Below are 18,504 nucleotides of genomic sequence, written 5' to 3' on the forward strand. Positions count from 1 at the left end.
AGAGGGAAGGGTTTTGAAAGGGATCAGATGGGCTTCCCAACTTCTCCCCTTTTAGCTTTGCGGTTCCAGAAAACTCTGTTCATTAAAAAAAAAAAAAAAAAGCAAAAAAAAAAGCAAAGCAGAAAGAAAATTGAGCGAAGGAGATCTCCTCCCCTCCTACTCATGAGCTGAGCTGTTCCCCGGGCTCACTGTCCGTCATCCATCCATCACTACCCAAAATAAATACAAGTTTAGAGCAAAACCCATTAGAAAATAAAGTGCATCTGGAGTTGAAAAACTTCTGGAAAAAGGGGATTTTTTTCCTCTTTTCTTTTCTTACAAAAAATATCCTTTAAAAAAAAAGAAAAAAGAACGGGAGCAAGAGGACAGAGCATGTGGCTCTTGGCATAGGGTCTACAGGGCTGTCCCATTAGGGAGAGGGATCTTAAATCCGCTCTTCAGCAGGGTGAGGCAGATGCATAGCCCCAGCAGGCCAGCAAGGAGCACCCCCACCACGGCCTTGAGGCAGGAAGTCCTGCTGCGGATGAAGGTGCCAGGCCCCATGATGCTCAGCAGGGCCGTGCTCACAGTTAATGTGTATAGGATGGAGACTCCTGTGTTGAGGGCCACAATCTTCCCAAACTTAGCGAAAGGGGCAATGATGCAGAAGAACAGCGGGACGGTGGCAATCACTGTGGTGACGGCGCTCGAGACAATTGCCACACCCACGTGACGGACTGCTTCAATCGTCCTCCACTGGCGGCACGCTGTGGGGTCCTGGCAGAAGGGACAGCAGTGTTAAGGGGGAGTGGAGAGAAGCACATGGGGCTGCACTAATATTTTAGCCTTTGAGAGGGTGGCTTAGCTCCTAGGGTCCTAGTCCAGGACAAAGATGCTGCGTGAGTGCAGATCGGATAGTTCATGCAGTCTGAGCACACTGGGCAAACAGCCATGAGGTTAAAACCCAGTAGAGGCAAAGTTTGCTGGATTTTGTGCACCCTTTCAGCCACATCAGACTGACTGCTGGGCCTGCACAATAGAGGCTCTGTTGGGATCAGAGATCCTCAAACTTTTGCAGTCTCTATCTTCCCAAAGAGGCAAAAGATGTTAAGAGGGCTAGAGAAGACCTGGAGGTACAGCACAGCACAGCAAAGCAATTTATAGAAGTTACAGAATGAGTGTAGGGTCATTCCAGCACAAGACTGTCTTCACTGGGACACAAAAAGGGGTTGCTTTGGAGACAGCTGTGGCTAGTAAGAAAGGGACAACCATGTGGGCTGGACCCTCAGCTGAGTTTACTGTACTGAGGTACACAAGCTCACATCAGTCTCTGACCAGTGAGCAGGACAAGCAGTAAGCATCCCAGGCATGCTGCGAGGGTGGCAAGACGCATCCCCCCTTGCCCATCATGCATGAGGTCCTGCGTCCCAGCCGAGTGGCATGGGAGGGCATGAGGGGAATGGATGCAAGGCCATAGGAAGACAAGAGCTCACCTCTGCCTGGTGTAGCGGCAGGTTCTCCCCTGCCAGCAGGTAGCCCTCCACCAAGTGCACACAGTAATCAACAGAGGAGCCAACGAGGATGGAGAGGGAAATGGCTTCCACAGCTCCCATTTCCCAGCCTGACCAGTACATGATGGTCACCACCAAGCAGACCACCCCTGTGTGAAGAAGGTCATGTTAGACAAATTTAAAGAACTCTGGGTCTGCTACCCAGGCCTACAAGTCAATGACTGGGGAGCCTGGGATCACACCCCTGCAGGGCTGCACGCTAGCCAGTCTGACTCTTGTACACACTCCCTCCTGCCCACAGAGGCAAACACTTCCCTCACCTTCCACTGGCCACAGGGACCATTCAGTAAGGCAATCAGACCTGCTGGGGACAGCGAAGCACCCAATTAAGTATTTGGCACCAGTCTGTCAGTTTGCCTATTTAGACTAATGCTTGCTAAATGAATCCAAGCCCAGGCAAGTGTATGTGTGTGCACACATGCGCTACAGGAAAGAGGATCCTTTGTTTTGCTTGCTGGAGTTACGTACAGGCTGAGCGCATGCACAGGTTTTTCTTAAAGGCATGAATGATGTTTGTTTGTGAGTCATGTGTGGGAGACTAAGTGGTTTTAAAATGATAGATTTGATTTTTCAACTGAGAAGTTTAGCAACACACTTAGTCCACAATAGCATCAAATCACCAGCCAGGGAGAGGGAACTATTTACGAATTTGCTTCAAATACTAACAAAACCGCTAAAATATTCAGCTTTTAAAATCTCCCACTGCTTGGAAACAGCAACCATGGTGCAGATCCTTGGGAAGGAGCGCAATTGTTATTCAGAGCATGTGGGACTTAATCACATTATTATACATAACAGGCAGGGATGGCATTTGTGTAGCTAAAACCCTTATTTAAACAAATAGAAGGGGTTGTGTAGATAAACCACACTGGGAATTAGACACACAAATCTACTTTTCCAATGAGGTTCCTGTGCATTTGTTGAGAGTTTCTCCCATTCACCTAGGTATATCAGGACTAGCTCCTGGAAAGCCGAAGGCTTTACACAGAGTAAAAGCAATTCAGTTCAAATCACCAGAGACTCAGCAGTGCCACAACCCACCAATTACAGACAAAGAAAAAGCATGGCACGTTGGCATTGGTGTTTTTTACCTAAAATACTGAGCAGCACTGGCAGCAGGAGGAGGATGTGAGTGGTAAACACCGCCACTGCAGCCACACAAATAACCAGTGAGAGGACGAGACCGTACAGGGCACTCTGCACTCCTGGAAGAAAAGAGCCAGCTAAGTTGACTCCTGGAATGAGACAGATGGGATGAGAAAGGCAGTGTCCCTGCTGGTAAGAAGGCAGGCAGGGACTCACACTGGGGGAGATGGGAAGGGGAGGATGAAAGTGGAAAGCGGATGATCAGCTTCTTGTCTCTCACCTCAGCAGGGCAGAAGCCCTTCCCTTTTCTATTTCTCTGGGCTCTGCCTAGGATTTTGACAGTATACACTGCTTGGCACAGAAACAGGCTTTAGGAGTTTGCACAGCAATGGTAAGGGACTGAAGATTTAACATGTGCCCATCAGATGGGACAGGGTGTGCTGTGAAGATGTATTGGAGAGCATGGGCTCCTCAGGGAGAGAAACATGGCAGTCACTTGCCTATAATCTCCATGAAGATCTGCTTCCAGTGCTCACAGGTCTGGAAACCGTTCCGGAGAGCAGAGTCCTCTGGGAAGAGCTGGAGTTGCTGTTGCAGAAATGTCTCCCATTTCAGGTAGTCAGCATATGTCTGGAAGGAAGACGTCCCTTTGTAGGTTGTCTGTAAGAAGATGAACAGGTTATTCTCACCTCCTGCTCTTTGGGGCAGGGTATGCACGGCAAGGAAAGAGGTAGAATAAGCCAGCTGGAGTTGCAGCACCAGGCAGAATCGGCAGTGGCAGATGGGCAAATCTGCCACCAGCTCTTTGCCTGAGGTCTCATAGTAAGAGCTAACTGTGGCATGAGCAGCCACTTCGAGCAACTTGAGAGTGCAGGCATCTGTCTGCAACAAGGCACAAACACTACCAAGCACTAAATTATGGCTAATAATGAAAGTGGCCAGTACAGAAAGAGCAGAGCTAAACCCCCAGAAGTCACAACAAGAAACTGTCACAAGGACAGATGGCAATGCCTTGTGCTCACCGATTCAAATGCCATGGAGATCCACTGCACCTTCCCATCCTTTACCCCCACTGCCCCATGAGAGAGCTGTCCGGGCAGCAGGTTGGGCTCAGGGATGTTCTTGCACTCAGGATGCAACATCTGCAGAAAGGCGGAGATGCTGTAACCTGGAAAAAAAGCAAGAGCAAGAGATGGAGACAGGACAGGGAAAGGAAGCACACTGGAGCAAGGTGGGGGAAAAAAAAAAACCAAGAAAAAGTTGCAGGCCCCATTTGTCAGCAGCTGCTTCCCCTTGCAACTGACTAGTCAAAGCCCTCGAGGTCTCAGCACCTCAGCTGCTGCTAGCTTGAGGGGCCACTGTGCCACCAGCACTGGACAGGACACTACCACCACCACTGTTTGGCCCCTGCTGTCAGGAAGCAGTACAAACAGCAAGTGTCGAGGAACTGTCTGCCTGGCCTGGCAGGGATTTTCTCCAGGCATGAGATTGGTTTTTGGCCTTAAGTCAGTATACACTTTCTAGACTCAGCTCCACAACATTTTGACCTCTGAAGTTGGAAGAGACAGTCACTGGTTTGGTATGTGAAGCCACAGGGCCAGTGGCTTCACATACCAAACTAGTGACTGCCTCATCACAGTAAGACCGGGTGCGATTTGCTGGTTATTCAGGAGCTACTAAGAAGATATTTACTCGTCCAAAAGATTGTAAGTGTATCACAAGCAATACTGATGACTGGAAAGAACAGATGCAATTCTGTTATCTTCATTGGATTATATCCTGAAGAATATGCCCAGTGTCTTTGGAGTCAAAGAGTCCATTTCTCTTTCTCATCCCCCAGAAAGCATGATCAGGGGCATGTTCTAAAAAGGTAAAGCTGCCTTTGGAAAAAAAGAGGCAGCAAGAAGCAGCCCCCCTTTCTGGTTTGCTGTTGAGGACCCCAGCTCAAACACTGCTGCAAGCAGAGCTGCAGAACAGGAGTCCGATGTTCTTGTCCCACTCACTGTGTATTTCTCATCCCCAAAACAGTCAGCACAACACACGTAAGCATGCGGTGAATGGCTGATGGAGATGTGAGCTGTGACTTAAGTCAGGTGGAAACAGGCAGAGCTGTGCTGCAGCCAGGTCAGGAGAGCTGACTGCTGGGAAACACCTCTCCTCCCTGCGCTGCCTGCATTTATCATTGACTGGTACCTTCCTTTTCTCTCCCTGCTTCATCAAGCTGGGATCTGAAGTTTTAAAAGCCACATTCCTCAGACTGGAGGGTGAGAACCAGTCTCCACCCAGGATCTCCCTAGGGACTCCATGGCTGGCATTAGTCCTACCTACCAGAGGGCAGGCACTGAGCCCCTCCTGGCTTCACCAGCTCCGTGTTGCTGGCAATGGCTTTGCAGAGGCGGCACAGGTTGCCAATCTCTTTGAAGAGGTCGAAGCTGTCATCGTAGATAACGCTGCCCTTTCACAAGGAGACACAACAATAAGAGCACCACACGTGAGGCATACACACAGAGCAACTGGCACAAGAAGGCAGAAGCTGAGTCCTCTCCTGGCTACACAGCCTGGGACTAGCTTATACAGACCACAGGATATACAGTAGAAAAACCCACCAGACATCTTTGCCTCACCAGACAACTTAGAAAAAAGCTACACTACCCCCCACCACCGCCCCCAAAAAAAGAAGCCAGGCAGTACAACAGAAGCACTGATAAATGAATAGTGACCATCCATACCCAAAATCATAAGGGTCTGCCAAAGGAGCAGCTCTGAATCCCTAGCAGTGCCCTGCACGCAACCCCAGCTTTCTGCCTCCTCCACTGCCTGCATTTCACGCTGCCCCCTCCAGTGGAAACAAGCAAAGGCTGATTCTGTACAGTGCCCTCAAATCAGAAGGCAGGAAGAACAGCAGAAAGCTGAAGTGCATCTGCCAAGTGACCAGAGCTAAGTCTAATTTTGCTGGGGAAAGGCTGTCAATGTGTCAAACTATCAGATCTGGGAGATAAGCTGCTCCTGGAAAAGTCACATTTAGTAACCTTTCCGTGGAGTAATTGATTTGTATTTTCTCATGTTTATATCTCATAACAAGATAAACAATTATAGAAAAATGTAAGTTCCCTGGATCTTGAATTTGTAGTGAGATGTTCATACTTAGCTCAAGATGCGTTGCTTCTAAAATCCTCAGGAAAGCCAGATTTACACTCAAAATTAGAAGGTTAGATATTGCACTCAGAAAGGGATTTTCTGAAAAGCCTGAAGTGATTTCAGCAAGGGCTTCCTGATCTCCATTATTTGTGAATTTGCTAAAACAGAAATGTTCTTTTGGCTCATCACAATGCTACCATCTCTGCTGTTCCATCTGTCTAGACTGTTGGACCACACTGCCTGGGCTGTGGGGATTAACTAAACACCATCCAGGGAGACCATCCTTCCCTCAGCTGCCCCGAGCACGCTAGAATGTGTGTACCATGTCTCCGATGACGTGGTTGTCCGGGCGTCTTGTGCGATTAACACCTCTGATACCAAACACTACAAACACCATGGCTCCCGTGTCTACCAGTGGCCGCACTGCTGGCTTCCCGCAGCCCGTGTTCATGCAAGGATTAAATCCAGAAGTGGCTGACAGCTTTGCTTTGGGTGCTGCTGTCAAATGCAGAAGAAAGGTTGATTACATCAGAAGGCAGCAAAAAAAGGTCTAACCTTCTGGCCCAGACTGCCAGGCATGGCTGAACAGGTCCTTATCAGCTTACCTTTCTCACTGGGAACATAAAGGATGCCTTTGGTGGGTCCATCCGGGCTAGAGCTGAGAAGACAGCCAGGAGGTGCTACACACACTCGGCCATGGTAAGGGGGCTTGTGCGACTGGGCAAAATACAGTTTCCTGTGCAGCAAAGAAAGTTTGTTATGGGGGACCAGAGGTAGTAAAGATGATTTGTCCAAAGCATTACATAGAAACAGACAGACATTCTCAGGGACAGAAGGAAAGGAAAAAGCAAGCAATTCCAGACCTGAACCCCTAGCCATTGCATAATCTGCACTGCCTGTTCAGCCCAAGAGTTCACATGGGTAAGGACAAGACCAAGATCAGCAATGTCTTTTTGCCACCCAAAGAAGCCCTCAGTCACAGTCCTGCACCTTTCAAGCCTTTGGCACATTAATGATGCTAAGGGCCTGCAAAATAACTTTGCAAAAATGAGATGCATTTGCAGCAAAGCAAGCCCTAGGGCCATGGATGTCACCAACTGAGGGCAGGACTGGCACTGGACATTAGGCATCCCATATTGGCTGTGCTGTTTTTGCTGCCTGGCCCTGAGTGGGTTTTGGAAGGTTACCGTGTTCGCTGCTGCTCCTTGGCTGCCACGTAGAAACTGAAGTCGAACTTCCAGCCTCTCTTGGTGTCACAGGACAAGGTGGTCATCATCCACTTCCTGGGGCTCGTCTGCTTAAGCAGCCCTACTGTGGACACACAAGCTGTCAGCTTCCTGGTGAAGTTACCGAAAGGCACTCTATACACCTAAGCAATGGATTAATGAAAACAGACACTTAACTCCACAGGGTTGCAGCCTGTTGCACATTAGCATCACACACTCCCCTCCTCCCTGAGCACTGGCACAGCCACACAGAATGAGTACTGTAGGCACAAACCCAGCCAGCCCCCAGCCTGCCTCCTTCCCAGGGTTGGCCAGTGTGTTACGGGGGCCCTTCACCACCCCCATTCTCTGTGGCATAGGCTGCTCTGTCCAGTGTGAGGGACATCTGAAAACAAGTCCTCTGTCCTCCTGACTGTGTGTGTCCAATACAGCCTGTGCACAAGCAGTGTTGCCTGCTTGCCTGCATCTGTGGATGGACAGAAGGAGGCAGTAGGAATCCAGCTGCCTCAGTAGCAGTTTCTACTAGAATGAGCTCAGCTGCTGGTGGCAGGCCTCATCTGATCTCCACAGACACCCACACTTCTGCTCCAATTGCTGACAGTCACATTGCAACAGCAACAGATTAGTATTGTGGCATTGTGAGGCATAATCTCTAATGATGCCAGGCACAATGTCCTCCGTGTTAGCTACCTTACTGCAATGCTCTGCAAAATTCACCCTGAGCTACCCAGGAACCCGTGGAGAAACAGGAGGAGGCTCTTGTGCTCACCTTTTGAGTGCTGCACTCTTGATAGAGGGGTCCAACATCCCTGGACTGACTCACCTGGAATGAAGGCACCTCCCCGTCTCCTGGTGACACCATCTGCCAGGGGGCAGGGACACTGGCATTGAGCGAGAATCTGTAGATGGCTGGCCTTCCCTTGCTTCTGGACTTGGAGATATACACAGTCCCCTGGAGATCTGAAGAAAACAGAGGGCATGAGGGCTAGTGGTACTTCTCAGTCAGCAAATCCTACAGACATGGACAGCAGCAAAAGAGGATTCTTCTGGTCTGTCTCCTCTGGGGCAGCAGGCATAGCCTCTGCCTTCTAGCAGCACAGCACACCTTTCAAAGGTTTTTCATAAATATATCCTGAGCTGCAGTAATTCCTGATGGCTTATTGATTCATGTCATCTTGGGACCTGGCCCAATAACTCTTTTATCCTCAAAATCCCCTGCAAAGCAGGCTGAATTTACTCTCCTCACGGCCTGCCAACAAGGTTGTGACACCGGAGTGGGACGCAAAAGCTCTGAGCTCCTAGCCCTGTACTCAGACCAGGCAGACCAGAGGGATTTGTCACTAGACTGTGCAGCCACCCGGGTTATAGGACCATGTCCTAGAGAACAGTAGGCATTCAGGGGAAGGGGGACTGTAATGATGCCCCTTACATCCAGCACCAAGGTAGGCTCAGCGGGGCAGGGTCTGGAGACCATTATTCCCATCAGCTATTCAGACCATATGACTTTTCACCCAATTGGACCCTTGGGCCTTAGACCCAAATGTGGTCAGAGTCATCATGCCCCACTTACCTTGCTGCCCTGTATCACTTATGCTGCCTTTGCTTCCCCAAGTTGACCCTGAGCCCCTCTTCTTTTTTTCCAAGGAGGTTCGGATGTTGTTCTGCAAACTGTGGGGCTTTTCCTGAAACAAACCTGTCCCACAAGGTTAGTCAGGGAGGAAAGAATGAATGGCATGACGAGAGACCTACCAGCCCTTTGCATACCACAGAATTTGCTATTGAACACCAAACCTTAAGCAGGGAACAGAGCCACAGACCCCTAGCTGGTCACTGGCATGTGACCAGCACTTATGAGTAGTCACTTTTCATGGTCTATGAAGGAACTGCTCCAGCAGAAACACTCGGGCAGCTCCTACAGTGGCTAAAGCAATAAATGCTTTTCAAAATACTCCACTTGTACAGGCAAGTCAACCATCCCACTCCCAGTGTGCACCTCCCTTCAATGGGTTCCATCCAATGTCCAGTGAGATATTGAATAATGTAGGCCTCTACCTCACATTTCAGCTCCTCCAGCCCAGGGATTAGGTCAGGCTGCACACATTGTGGTCTGGGGACCAGAACTCTCACCTGAGCAGGTAATGCAGGAGATGCCTTCAGCACTCAGGTTGTATTTCAGGTCTAGCAGCACCTGGATGTTAGTGTCTGGCCGGAACAAGACTGGAGCACGGCTAGCTGGATGGAGGCGGCTAGCAAAGAATATGGACAGGAGCAAAACGAGCAGAAAGAGCCCTGCAAGGAGAAGCCCAGGTAAGTGTGTGGGAGCCTACATGTATCTTGCACTTAGGACATACTCAGACAGCAGGGGTGTGGCAGAAAGATGGGATTTTCAACAGGAAAAAGAAACAGCCCCTAAAGCACACTGGCAGCTGGGCTTTCTTGTAATGAGCCCATGCCTGGATAACACCATCAGGACTTGCCATTTCAAACCCAAGTGAAAGGAGAGGGATGGAAAAGTCTCAGAGTTCTTCATGCAGTTCCCTTAGGGACTGACTGCTCTGGGGACACTCTTCCACCAAGTTAGAAACCATCTATTATGTCCCTTTCCTCAGTCGATTGTCGCTAATAATCAAGGCTTGGGGACTGACTGAGATGCTGTCAAACCCTCTACAATCCACACAGACAGAATACCCCACTTCTTCCTTACCCACAATCACCCATCTGCTCTTCACTGCAGACCACAGCACCCAGTGTTCCAGCAGCTCCTGTAGATGAGTTATCAAGTGACCCCGGTTGCTCTTCTCTACAGGGAGCTGTAGATTTTCTGGCATCACAGATACCAAGGGGACATCCCCCATTTCCAGGGAGACTAGAAAGAGAGAGAAATCAAAGGCAGTCTCAGTGCTCAGTGTCACGAGCGTCTCTCATAGCTTTCTGCTCTCCTTCACAAAGTCTTCTGCAGGATGCTGTAAAACTCACTCAAGCTAAAGAGGTGGAGTAAGACCCAGGCAGAGACAGTGACTTCCCAGGATGCCACAGGGAGCATCTTTGTCAAGTCACCACCATGTGTCAGCTACACTTCTAAATCCATAGCTCACTCCAAAGCCTACCCTTCAGGCTATTCTTCCTCTGCCAGATCCCACTAACATTGTCCTCATGGTCCCAGGGACACCGCAGGCTTCTTGAGCCAAGCAAAATTTGTCCCTCTCCTCCACTAACTAGGTCTTGCAGCTAATTACACACAGCTGACCTCTTCCCAACTGCAACCTGGCTCCTGTCTGATCTCTTCACTCCAGCTCAGGGATGCCGAGGGAACTGCCCTCTTCTCTACAGCTGAGAAGTGGGCACTTGCTGTAGTGGGGTCAAAGTGTGCCTGGCGTGCTGTACAGGTGACTCACAAACCACGCTTGGTCACCAACAGAAACAAGCTGCTTTGCTTCTTCACAAGTTATCGGATGCCCAGGGGGCCCTGGAGAAAAGCATCCCACTGTTTACTCTGCTCAAGGGAAGGTGTTATTTCCATACATTACCATTACATGTGGCTCTGGCACACTAAGGAGGCAGCTCTTGCAGCACAGTGCCAAAGCCTAGTTGCCCACCTATCAAAGGCAGCTCAGACCCTGCTCTGCAGGGAGAGGGTCTGCACACTGCTGTGGGGCTGATGGGCTCTCGGCCTCCAGTTCCAGTTTGCTGCTAGGCCTGAAGGCTACTCACTGCCCAGACCACTGCTGTTGTGGGTTTTAAAAGGAAGAGACCCCAGCAAGTTTTAAAAGCCAAGTACAACAGGGCATGACCCCGTAAGCACCCTTATCTTCAATCAGGGCTAGAAGGATTATCTCCTGCTAACAAGAGACAGGGAATTTCTGGGCTGTTTTTCTAGATTGCTTTATGTGGTCTCAGACAAGTCATTGCCCTCTTCTTGCCACGACAGAGGAGATGCTCTGAGGAGGCGATGCTGAATAACAACAAAGTATTCTCTCACCTGCTTCCCAAATGCAGTGCTTTGAATGGCAGGGAAGGGGGGAAAACTCTTTCTTTACTCAAAGGTGAGCTGTCCTGGTGCTATGGATTAGATAGATGTTTCATGGCTACATTCATGTCACAATTAGTGACGCCAGTCAGAAAGTACAACCCATATTAGACCCGAGAGGATTAGCAAAGTAGTTAGAAAGCTTGTATCAACACCCACTGAAGATCTCAAAGCAACCTGCAATCATTAGTGAGTTAAGACTCCTACAGCCCCCTGTTACAGCACTATCTCCAGGTTAAAAGTAGGGAAACTGAGCCATGGACAGGAAGAACTGTAGGATGGGCAGTGTGGTCCCCCTGAAAGCACTACACAGCAGGCACATACCAGGCTCCTCCTCCACACTGAGCAGTGGGATGTCATCATCCAGATAGGGAAGCGTCTCTCTGCCTGCTCTGGAGGTGGCCTCCGAGGCAATGAAGAGATCTTCAGCCAGGTGCAAGGCACTCTTTTTGGTGCACTTCTGACTACAGCTGGATTGGAGCAGGGAAGGAGACAAAGGCATGAGTTTTAAGCCACATACCCTGCTAAGAGTTACCAGTGGGCTCCTTCAGTGACAAGGAGAGCAGTAACAGCCTGTTCCAATTACTTGGAAAGACAACAGGCAGTGCCATGAGCAATTTCCATTGCTAAGTGCTGAGAGGTCAGGGGCTGAGCTGCTATGGCAAAGCAGCAGCAGGCTGGGCTGGATGCACAGAGCAGGGCTGAGCTGTGAACACTGGGCGCTGAGTGACGGGAGTTTCAGCAGTTCATCTCCCTGCTAATGAATTAAATCAGACCAGGTCATCTGCACTGCTAAAGAGCAGGGGAAAGGGAAATGTGCTGACTTTCAAATACAAATCTGCATGCACTGTTTGTGCTCACAGGCAGGAGCAATGTTGTTCTGTCTGCCTTGCAGGGTCTGTCTCCACAGCTTGAGGGTTTAGCTGTGCAGTAGGTGCTCTGAGGACACAAATAGCTCCAATACTCCATGAGATTCAACGAAGAGGTATGATTGGTATTGCAGTCTGGCTTCTGGGAGGCACCTGTGCTTATATCAGGGGGAATAAGGCTGGGACCTGGCCCTTCCATTTTGCTCCAATCTGGAACGGCAGAAGTTAAATTTCCCTTCTGTTAGAGACTAACAGGGAATGGGGAAGCCAAGCTGCCTGAGGGGGATGAGGATAACTGAGAAAACAGGGCAGGAATACGCACACTGCTTTGGCCATGAGCTCCACAACTTCCCACCCACACAAGGAGGCTCCAAGGCTCACCTGGTTTGGCAGGAGCTCTCTACTGGGGACACATAAAGGGTCCATATTCCAAGAGCAGCTGGCATAGTGAAAAGCACGGCTACCCAGCAGCAGGACACAATCAGCGACATAAAGAGTCCAAAGTCATGCACGGCTGGGATCTACATGAACAGAGAGGACATGGAGTTGGGATCAACTGGGGCAGGAGACCTGGAGACACATCAGGTCAGAAAGAGATATCTGGAGGGACCCAAGAAGAACACATGCTGATCTCAGTCATGGCAGTCAGCAAACCTGGTAGGTACAGAGCTGAGCTGATCAGTGACACAGGAAATATTGCCTTGGATGCTGATACAGGGAGAGTGTCCACTGCCTTAGAGCAGGCAAGGGACAGCCCTCTACGGCAAGCAAGTCCAACATGCCCCTGTGCTGGAGGAGAGGGCAGAAAGACGGTGCTGGCAGCTTCCCACTCTATTAGGGCTTCTGGCAGAAACAGAAAGCCCCAAATCCCAAAGCTGAAGTGTACCTGAGAGAATATGTTGGCAGCATACGCTGCAGCTGTGGTCAGGGAAGTGAAGAAGGTGGCCTTCCCTGCCGTCTGGATAGTGTGGATCATGCGCAGGCGCAGGTCCTTGAGGTGGGTGGCTTGGCGGTAGGTGTTGATGAAAACAAAGACATCATCAACCCCTGGGAAAAGAGACGGGAGATTTTGATACTTCACTCACAGTAGGGACACATGCTAAAAAAAAATTATCTAATTTCCCTTCAACATCTGCAAATATTTCACTTACAAGTCATGGAGGGAAAGGGCTTGAAAATTTGATCTGCATCACTATTCTCTCTCCTGCAGGCAGGAGTTATGGCAAGGCAGCACAGGCAGGTTTTCAGTAAGGACATGCTTACCAATCCCCACAATGACAAAGGCAGCCACACCATTGAGTATACCCAGGTACTGGATCCCAAATACGACGTGGTACAGGAACAGAGCCACCAGGCAGCTTAGCCCAATACTGGCAATGCCAAAGAATGACAGGAACACTAAAGGAGGAAAGGAACATGGAAAAAATAGTGCCACTGGCCACCCCTTGGGAGAACACACACCTCACACCTGCCCTGTTGGGATACTTGCAGCTCAGGGCTGTAAGAGTACCGCTTGCAAACTCCTTCCCATGATGCCCACCCATGAAATTATATCAGCTTTACACCAGCGTTAGTAAGACGGGAATTTGCATCTTATTCCTGTTCTCCTGTGAGCCTTCCCCCCATCCTGCCCACAAATCTCTGCTCTGGAGAATGAGACTTGCATGACCTTTTGCATGCTGCTGTCCCACAGAGTCAGGCTGTTGTCAGGGCATCAGAGCCTCTCCTGGGGCTTGCACAGACACAGCAGTCACCACATATTGGCTTTGTGTGAAAGCAGAGCAGCCATGACTGCAGCCTACCTGAGCAGGAGGTAAGGATGTAGACCAAGACAGCTATGCAGCTACTGCTGATGAAGGCCAGCCACATGTCATTGTTAAAGGTCCTCCTCACTTCGTAGTCAAACAAATCCGTCCCTCCATACAGCACCTGGACTTTGCTAGGGTGGGAAGATATGAAGAGGAGTAGGCAGAGTTCAGTGTAAAGGGTGCAGAGCCAGGGGATTTAAAACACAAAAAAATTTTTTAAAAAATTTTAAGAAGAGCCAAAGGACGTCACTGCTCTAATAAACTTGGCAGTTCTCTGAGGAAACAGCTCAGAGTGGCGAGAGCAGGTTGAACAAGGCTGCTGCTGGACAAGAAAGGAGAAAAATAAAAGAGCAGGTCTAATATTTTTCAAATTCCTCCAGTACATGGTGGGTCTTTGGCACTAATAGACTTCTTGCTGTCAGCAAACAGCTCCTGAAGCCTCCAAAGCCAATTCCATCTGGAATCCTAATCATTGCTTATTATATTAAGCACAAAGGTAATAACCAGTGGATGGAGGCAGAGTGAGAGCTTATCAGGAACCATATGATTTACCAGCTTCTGCTTCTGGAAGCAGGCTCTGAGCGGAAGTAATCCAAGATAATTTAACCAGGAGTACAATAACACTGCACTGTAGGAGGCTATCAGGAATCCAAGCTTCAGAACCAAGCCTTGGCCCCAGTTCCCTTTCGGCTTCCCATAACTGCAACCCACTCTGCTAGCCCATTGCTGAGAAGGCTCTGTGGCTGCCTGCTTTCAGGGCTGACAAAGGCCGGCTGCATTTCACCCTGCTTTTGAAGACGGAATCCCTTCATTCTGGGAGCTATTGAGATTCAGAGCAGCAGAGAGCTGGAGACTGAGAAGTTACTCTGACATTCGGACTCGCTGACTTCCCTCAGCGGTCTGGACACTGGGCTACTCTTCTAGCCCCTTTTGCTCTGTTTTACCATCTCCCTCTTACAAGCACTGAGCAAAGCTCTATTCAACCAGTGTCATATAGACGTGATGGTGAAACAGGTCTACGTTTCCTGAAACTTATTCTGCCCTGACACTCCCCTCCCCAACTCTCTGTACAAAGAGCAAACATTTCTGGAAGGAATTACACTGGCATGAACAAAAGCAGAATCAGATCCACAGGCTGATGCCTAGAGTAAGGACTATTTCACCCCCTGCATCAGACTAATTGGAGCCAAATTCAGACCAGGAAGCCAGAGAAGCAGCTCTGTTGGAGCCAGTGGAATTGGACTTGTGAGACGGAAGCAAACAGATCCAATGCCAGACAGGGGCTGAGTGGAAAGGCAGGCACTGGATTCAATCTTTGGCTCCCTTTCATTGTCTCTATTGATGTCTCTAGCGTGTTGCTGCAGTAGGAAGCGCCATTAAAGGGAAGGACATGAGTGAATTTCTGCCATGTGCTTCCTGCCCTCATTCCCAACACTGTGCCCCAGCCCAAGTTCAAAGGAGATGCTTTTTCTCCTTCCTCTGGAGCACTACATCATGGACACTGTTCAATGCTGACCAGTAGCCTGAGCTGGCAGGCCAAGCCTTCTCTGCCCGGTGCCTTCCAGGTAAGACTGAATGCTGCAAGGCTACTGGAGAGAAGCAGGCATGTCTGCCCTGAGTAAACCTTAAGACAGAGGTTTTGCACCCTGAAGGGCCTATTCCATCCACTCCTTTAGTGCAACAGCAAGCACCATGCTCTCCAAACTCTGCCTTTCCCTTCTCTCGCCCACTCCCAGCAAGGCACACACCCTCACCTTGTGGACTGCTTGGCCAGCATGGCCACATAGGTGATGACAAAGTTCTGGAACTTGTGACGCTGCTCCTCCCAGCGGTCCTCCACCGAGTAGTAGTTTGGTAGTGGTGCCCCAAAGAGGATTTCGCTCCGCAGCAGGGAGCTCTTCATGTTCTCAGCAGACAAGCCCTCATCCACATACCAGTAGAATTCAGGATGGGTCATGGCCAGCTCCAGGGACCCTGTGGGAGAAAGCAGTGCCACTTTTGTTAGGTCCTGCTTAGCTGACTTGGCAATGCACAGGGTCTAGTCTGACAAAGGGAAACTGGGAGTGATCCCATCTTTCAAAGTGATGCTGGGTGCTGCTGCCTTGCAGAGTGCAAGGAGGGCTGGGGAATGCTGGATTAAAGACTCACCTTCCACTTCTGCTTTGTGACTCTTTTTGCAATGTTGCCTACATGGATTTCCCCATTAGGGACACACCTTCCACCCAACCGATCTGAACCACAGCTGCCCCAAGCAGCAAAGTGCACAACCTCCCCATCAATACCCCCACTGCTGGATACACTTAGCTCTCCTACACTGGGCCAATATTATCTATCACACTGGGAAGTACAAGAGCTAAACAATACCCATGAAAGGTGAGGAGTCCTGGCTCTGCTGTGACCTGGTACCTCTGCCATATGATGGTGTCGAGGATGCAGAGATGGAGGCACTCAATCAGTTTGAGTAAGAAACACTGCCTGTCCACCCCCAAATCCAAGTTCCCTTGAGTTCATACCAGAAAGACCCAGAAACTGGGCTCTTTCCTGTTTTGGTAGCAGAGCTGTTACTCATACTGGAGCAGATGGAGTTAATTCTTTGCGTGCTCTCTGCACAGCTCCTGGACCGCTATCATCTCCAGCCTTTGCTTGGGAGACAGATGGAGGCTTCATCCCACAGCCACATCACACCCACAGACTCCTCGTGATTCACCTCTTTTTCAGCATCCAAAGCCTCTGCTCTACTAGAAGGGCATAGTAGAGGGTACAAAGCTGGGAGGAGGAGGCAGGGCCTTCCTCCTCCTCTCCTTCTAGAAGCCTTTCCAGCTGGTGACTCACAAGCTGCCTTTCAAGCTCCAGAGCAGCCCACAGACCTCTTTCATCTGCTGCACGGTGCAGGGAAGCTCATCCCTATTGTCTGTCCAAGACCTAACATTCCTCTAGTTACCCACAGTTGTTCACAGGGGACAAGGGTCAGTAGAAGGCATCAATGCAGGACTCCCTGTCATTTGTCCTTCTCGCTCACCTGTTGGGGCCTCTGTAACCCATGACTGGGGTTGCCGGGCTTTGCTGAAAGGGTAGAAAAGTGGCCCTAGTGCAGAAAAGATGATTCCTCAAGGTACAACATGGCAGCATCTTCCTCTTTGCACAAGGCAGTCACCCCTCTTAGCTATGCACCAGTAAGTGACTGGTTGAACTTGGAGGAGATACATGCCTTAAACATGCCAGCCCTCACCCACAGCCGTCAGCTCACCTTGGATGTCAGCAAGGTCTTGTCCCATGCCATCATAGTAGATCTTCCCTCCTCTCTCAGTGGGGAAGAAGTAGGTCATGAGGGAACTGGGAGGGGAGCAGTAGGAATAGGAGCCCAGCGGCAGGTCCTTCAAGACCTCGTGGGGCTTCCAGCAGAACTCCCGGAAGCGAGGGTGGTCCATGATCTTGCGCTCAACCTCATGAATGGTAACCAGGCGCTCAGAAGTGAAGATGTTGTTCTCAGAGTCCCCCCGAGCCAGAAAAATGAGTTCAATGCGCCAGTGGGCATGTGTCTGTGTGTTGGCACTGATGTAAGTGCTGGAGTAGTCCCAGCGTGGGGTACCCCTCCCAGTTCGGAAAGTCCGGTTTCCTGGGTTCAGGTGGGCATGGAGCTTGGGGGAGCTCGTCCTGCCCTCTAGGGTACTGCGCTTGACCCGCGCACTGACCCCCAGGTGGGAAGCATTGAGGTGAAGTTGCTGGAGCTGCTCAAAGATGAGCCTCTGCAGGGTTTCAGAGGTGAAGTCAGCCAGGTCCCGGCGGTTCCTCCCCCATGACCCAAACTGGGACTTGAGGGCCAAGGCAAGTGCATCGAAGCGCTGAGAAGACTCATGGTTGCGGATCTCAAAAGCATTGTAGGAGATGTCAATATCCAGGGCTGGGTAGTGGAGGAACATGACAACAGCAAGCACAGCAGGGATGGCACAGCCCAGAAAGAGGATGAAGCCAGCGCAGTATGGATTGGTAAATACCCAGCCAACAATATTCCAGAAGCCAGACACTGGCAGCATGACATGCAGGGGCCTGACTCTGCACGGGCTTTTCCCACACAGCAGAGCACCCTCCCGCCTCTTTCGGGAGCTGAAGACCACCTCTTCATCTTCCTCATCTAGCCAGGCATCCTGTAACAAGGGGTCATCCTCTGTGTCCATGTCCTGTGCCTGCACAAAGAAGTAGGGAAAAAGCAGTCAGCAAGGCCCAACAATGGGCGTCACCAGGTGCAGCCATGAATCCATAGCAGTTGCCGAAGGGTCTCAGTAGCGGAGCCAGGGATAGAGGCACACTCCAGCTCTCAGCCCTGCACCCTCAGCAGCAAAGCACGACTCTTTCAAACCCCACAGATCTGCTACAGCCACTGAAAGAACAGGTTCGCCACAGGGTACCCCACACCCTGCCTGGCAGAGGAACCAGAGAGGGAAGAAGTTCAAACTACAGTCCCAGAGCTCAGTGCTCTGTGGCAGAGGAAGGCTCTGCATGGCTCCAGGAACACCAGGCATGGAGATGGCAGGGGATTCACAGTATGCTGCTCAGACTGCAGCAGCAGGAACATTTAATTAGCCAACCTGGTTCTCATGCCCAGGAACAGTTCATGCTACCAGATGAAAAATGCAAGGAATCCTATCTTCCTCTCCTTAAAACCGACAATAGATTTTCCCCCAGCTATTTATAGCTGTATTCATCTTTCCCACAAAGCATGCATGTGTGCGCACACAGAACCAGAAGCACAAGCACATGCACCCATACCTGCAGACTCACACGTATGCATGCACTAGCACA

The 18,504-nt window shown here is 50.2% G+C and overlaps 1 protein-coding gene across 2 annotated transcripts; it reads right to left on the reverse strand.

Annotated features, from left to right (window-relative positions):
* Positions 1 to 393: 393 nt before the first annotated feature.
* PTCHD2 (patched domain containing 2) lies at positions 394 to 17,879 on the reverse strand. Of its 2 annotated transcripts, none has more exons than XM_009889547.1 (20): positions 16,952 to 17,879; positions 15,459 to 15,678; positions 13,699 to 13,835; positions 13,160 to 13,294; positions 12,783 to 12,943; positions 12,278 to 12,417; positions 11,352 to 11,497; positions 9,705 to 9,866; positions 9,128 to 9,289; positions 8,571 to 8,693; positions 7,824 to 7,960; positions 6,962 to 7,143; positions 6,380 to 6,510; positions 6,097 to 6,269; positions 4,965 to 5,091; positions 3,659 to 3,804; positions 3,137 to 3,296; positions 2,642 to 2,755; positions 1,473 to 1,639; positions 394 to 756 (listed from the first exon to the last, which is right to left on the reverse strand). In XM_009889547.1, exons 1-20 carry the CDS (start codon positions 17,877 to 17,879, stop codon positions 394 to 396), a joined length of 4,014 nt encoding a protein of 1,337 aa, XP_009887849.1. The 2 variants fall into 2 exon arrangements, with proteins under 2 accessions (XP_009887849.1, XP_009887848.1); XM_009889546.1 differs by having other exon boundaries at positions 6,097 to 6,272.
* Between the last annotated feature and the right edge of the window lie 625 nt (positions 17,880 to 18,504).

This window comes from Charadrius vociferus, unplaced genomic scaffold (genome assembly GCF_000708025.1).
Source record: "Charadrius vociferus isolate BGI_N301 unplaced genomic scaffold, ASM70802v2 scaffold477, whole genome shotgun sequence".
NCBI lineage: Eukaryota > Metazoa > Chordata > Aves > Charadriiformes > Charadriidae > Charadrius > Charadrius vociferus.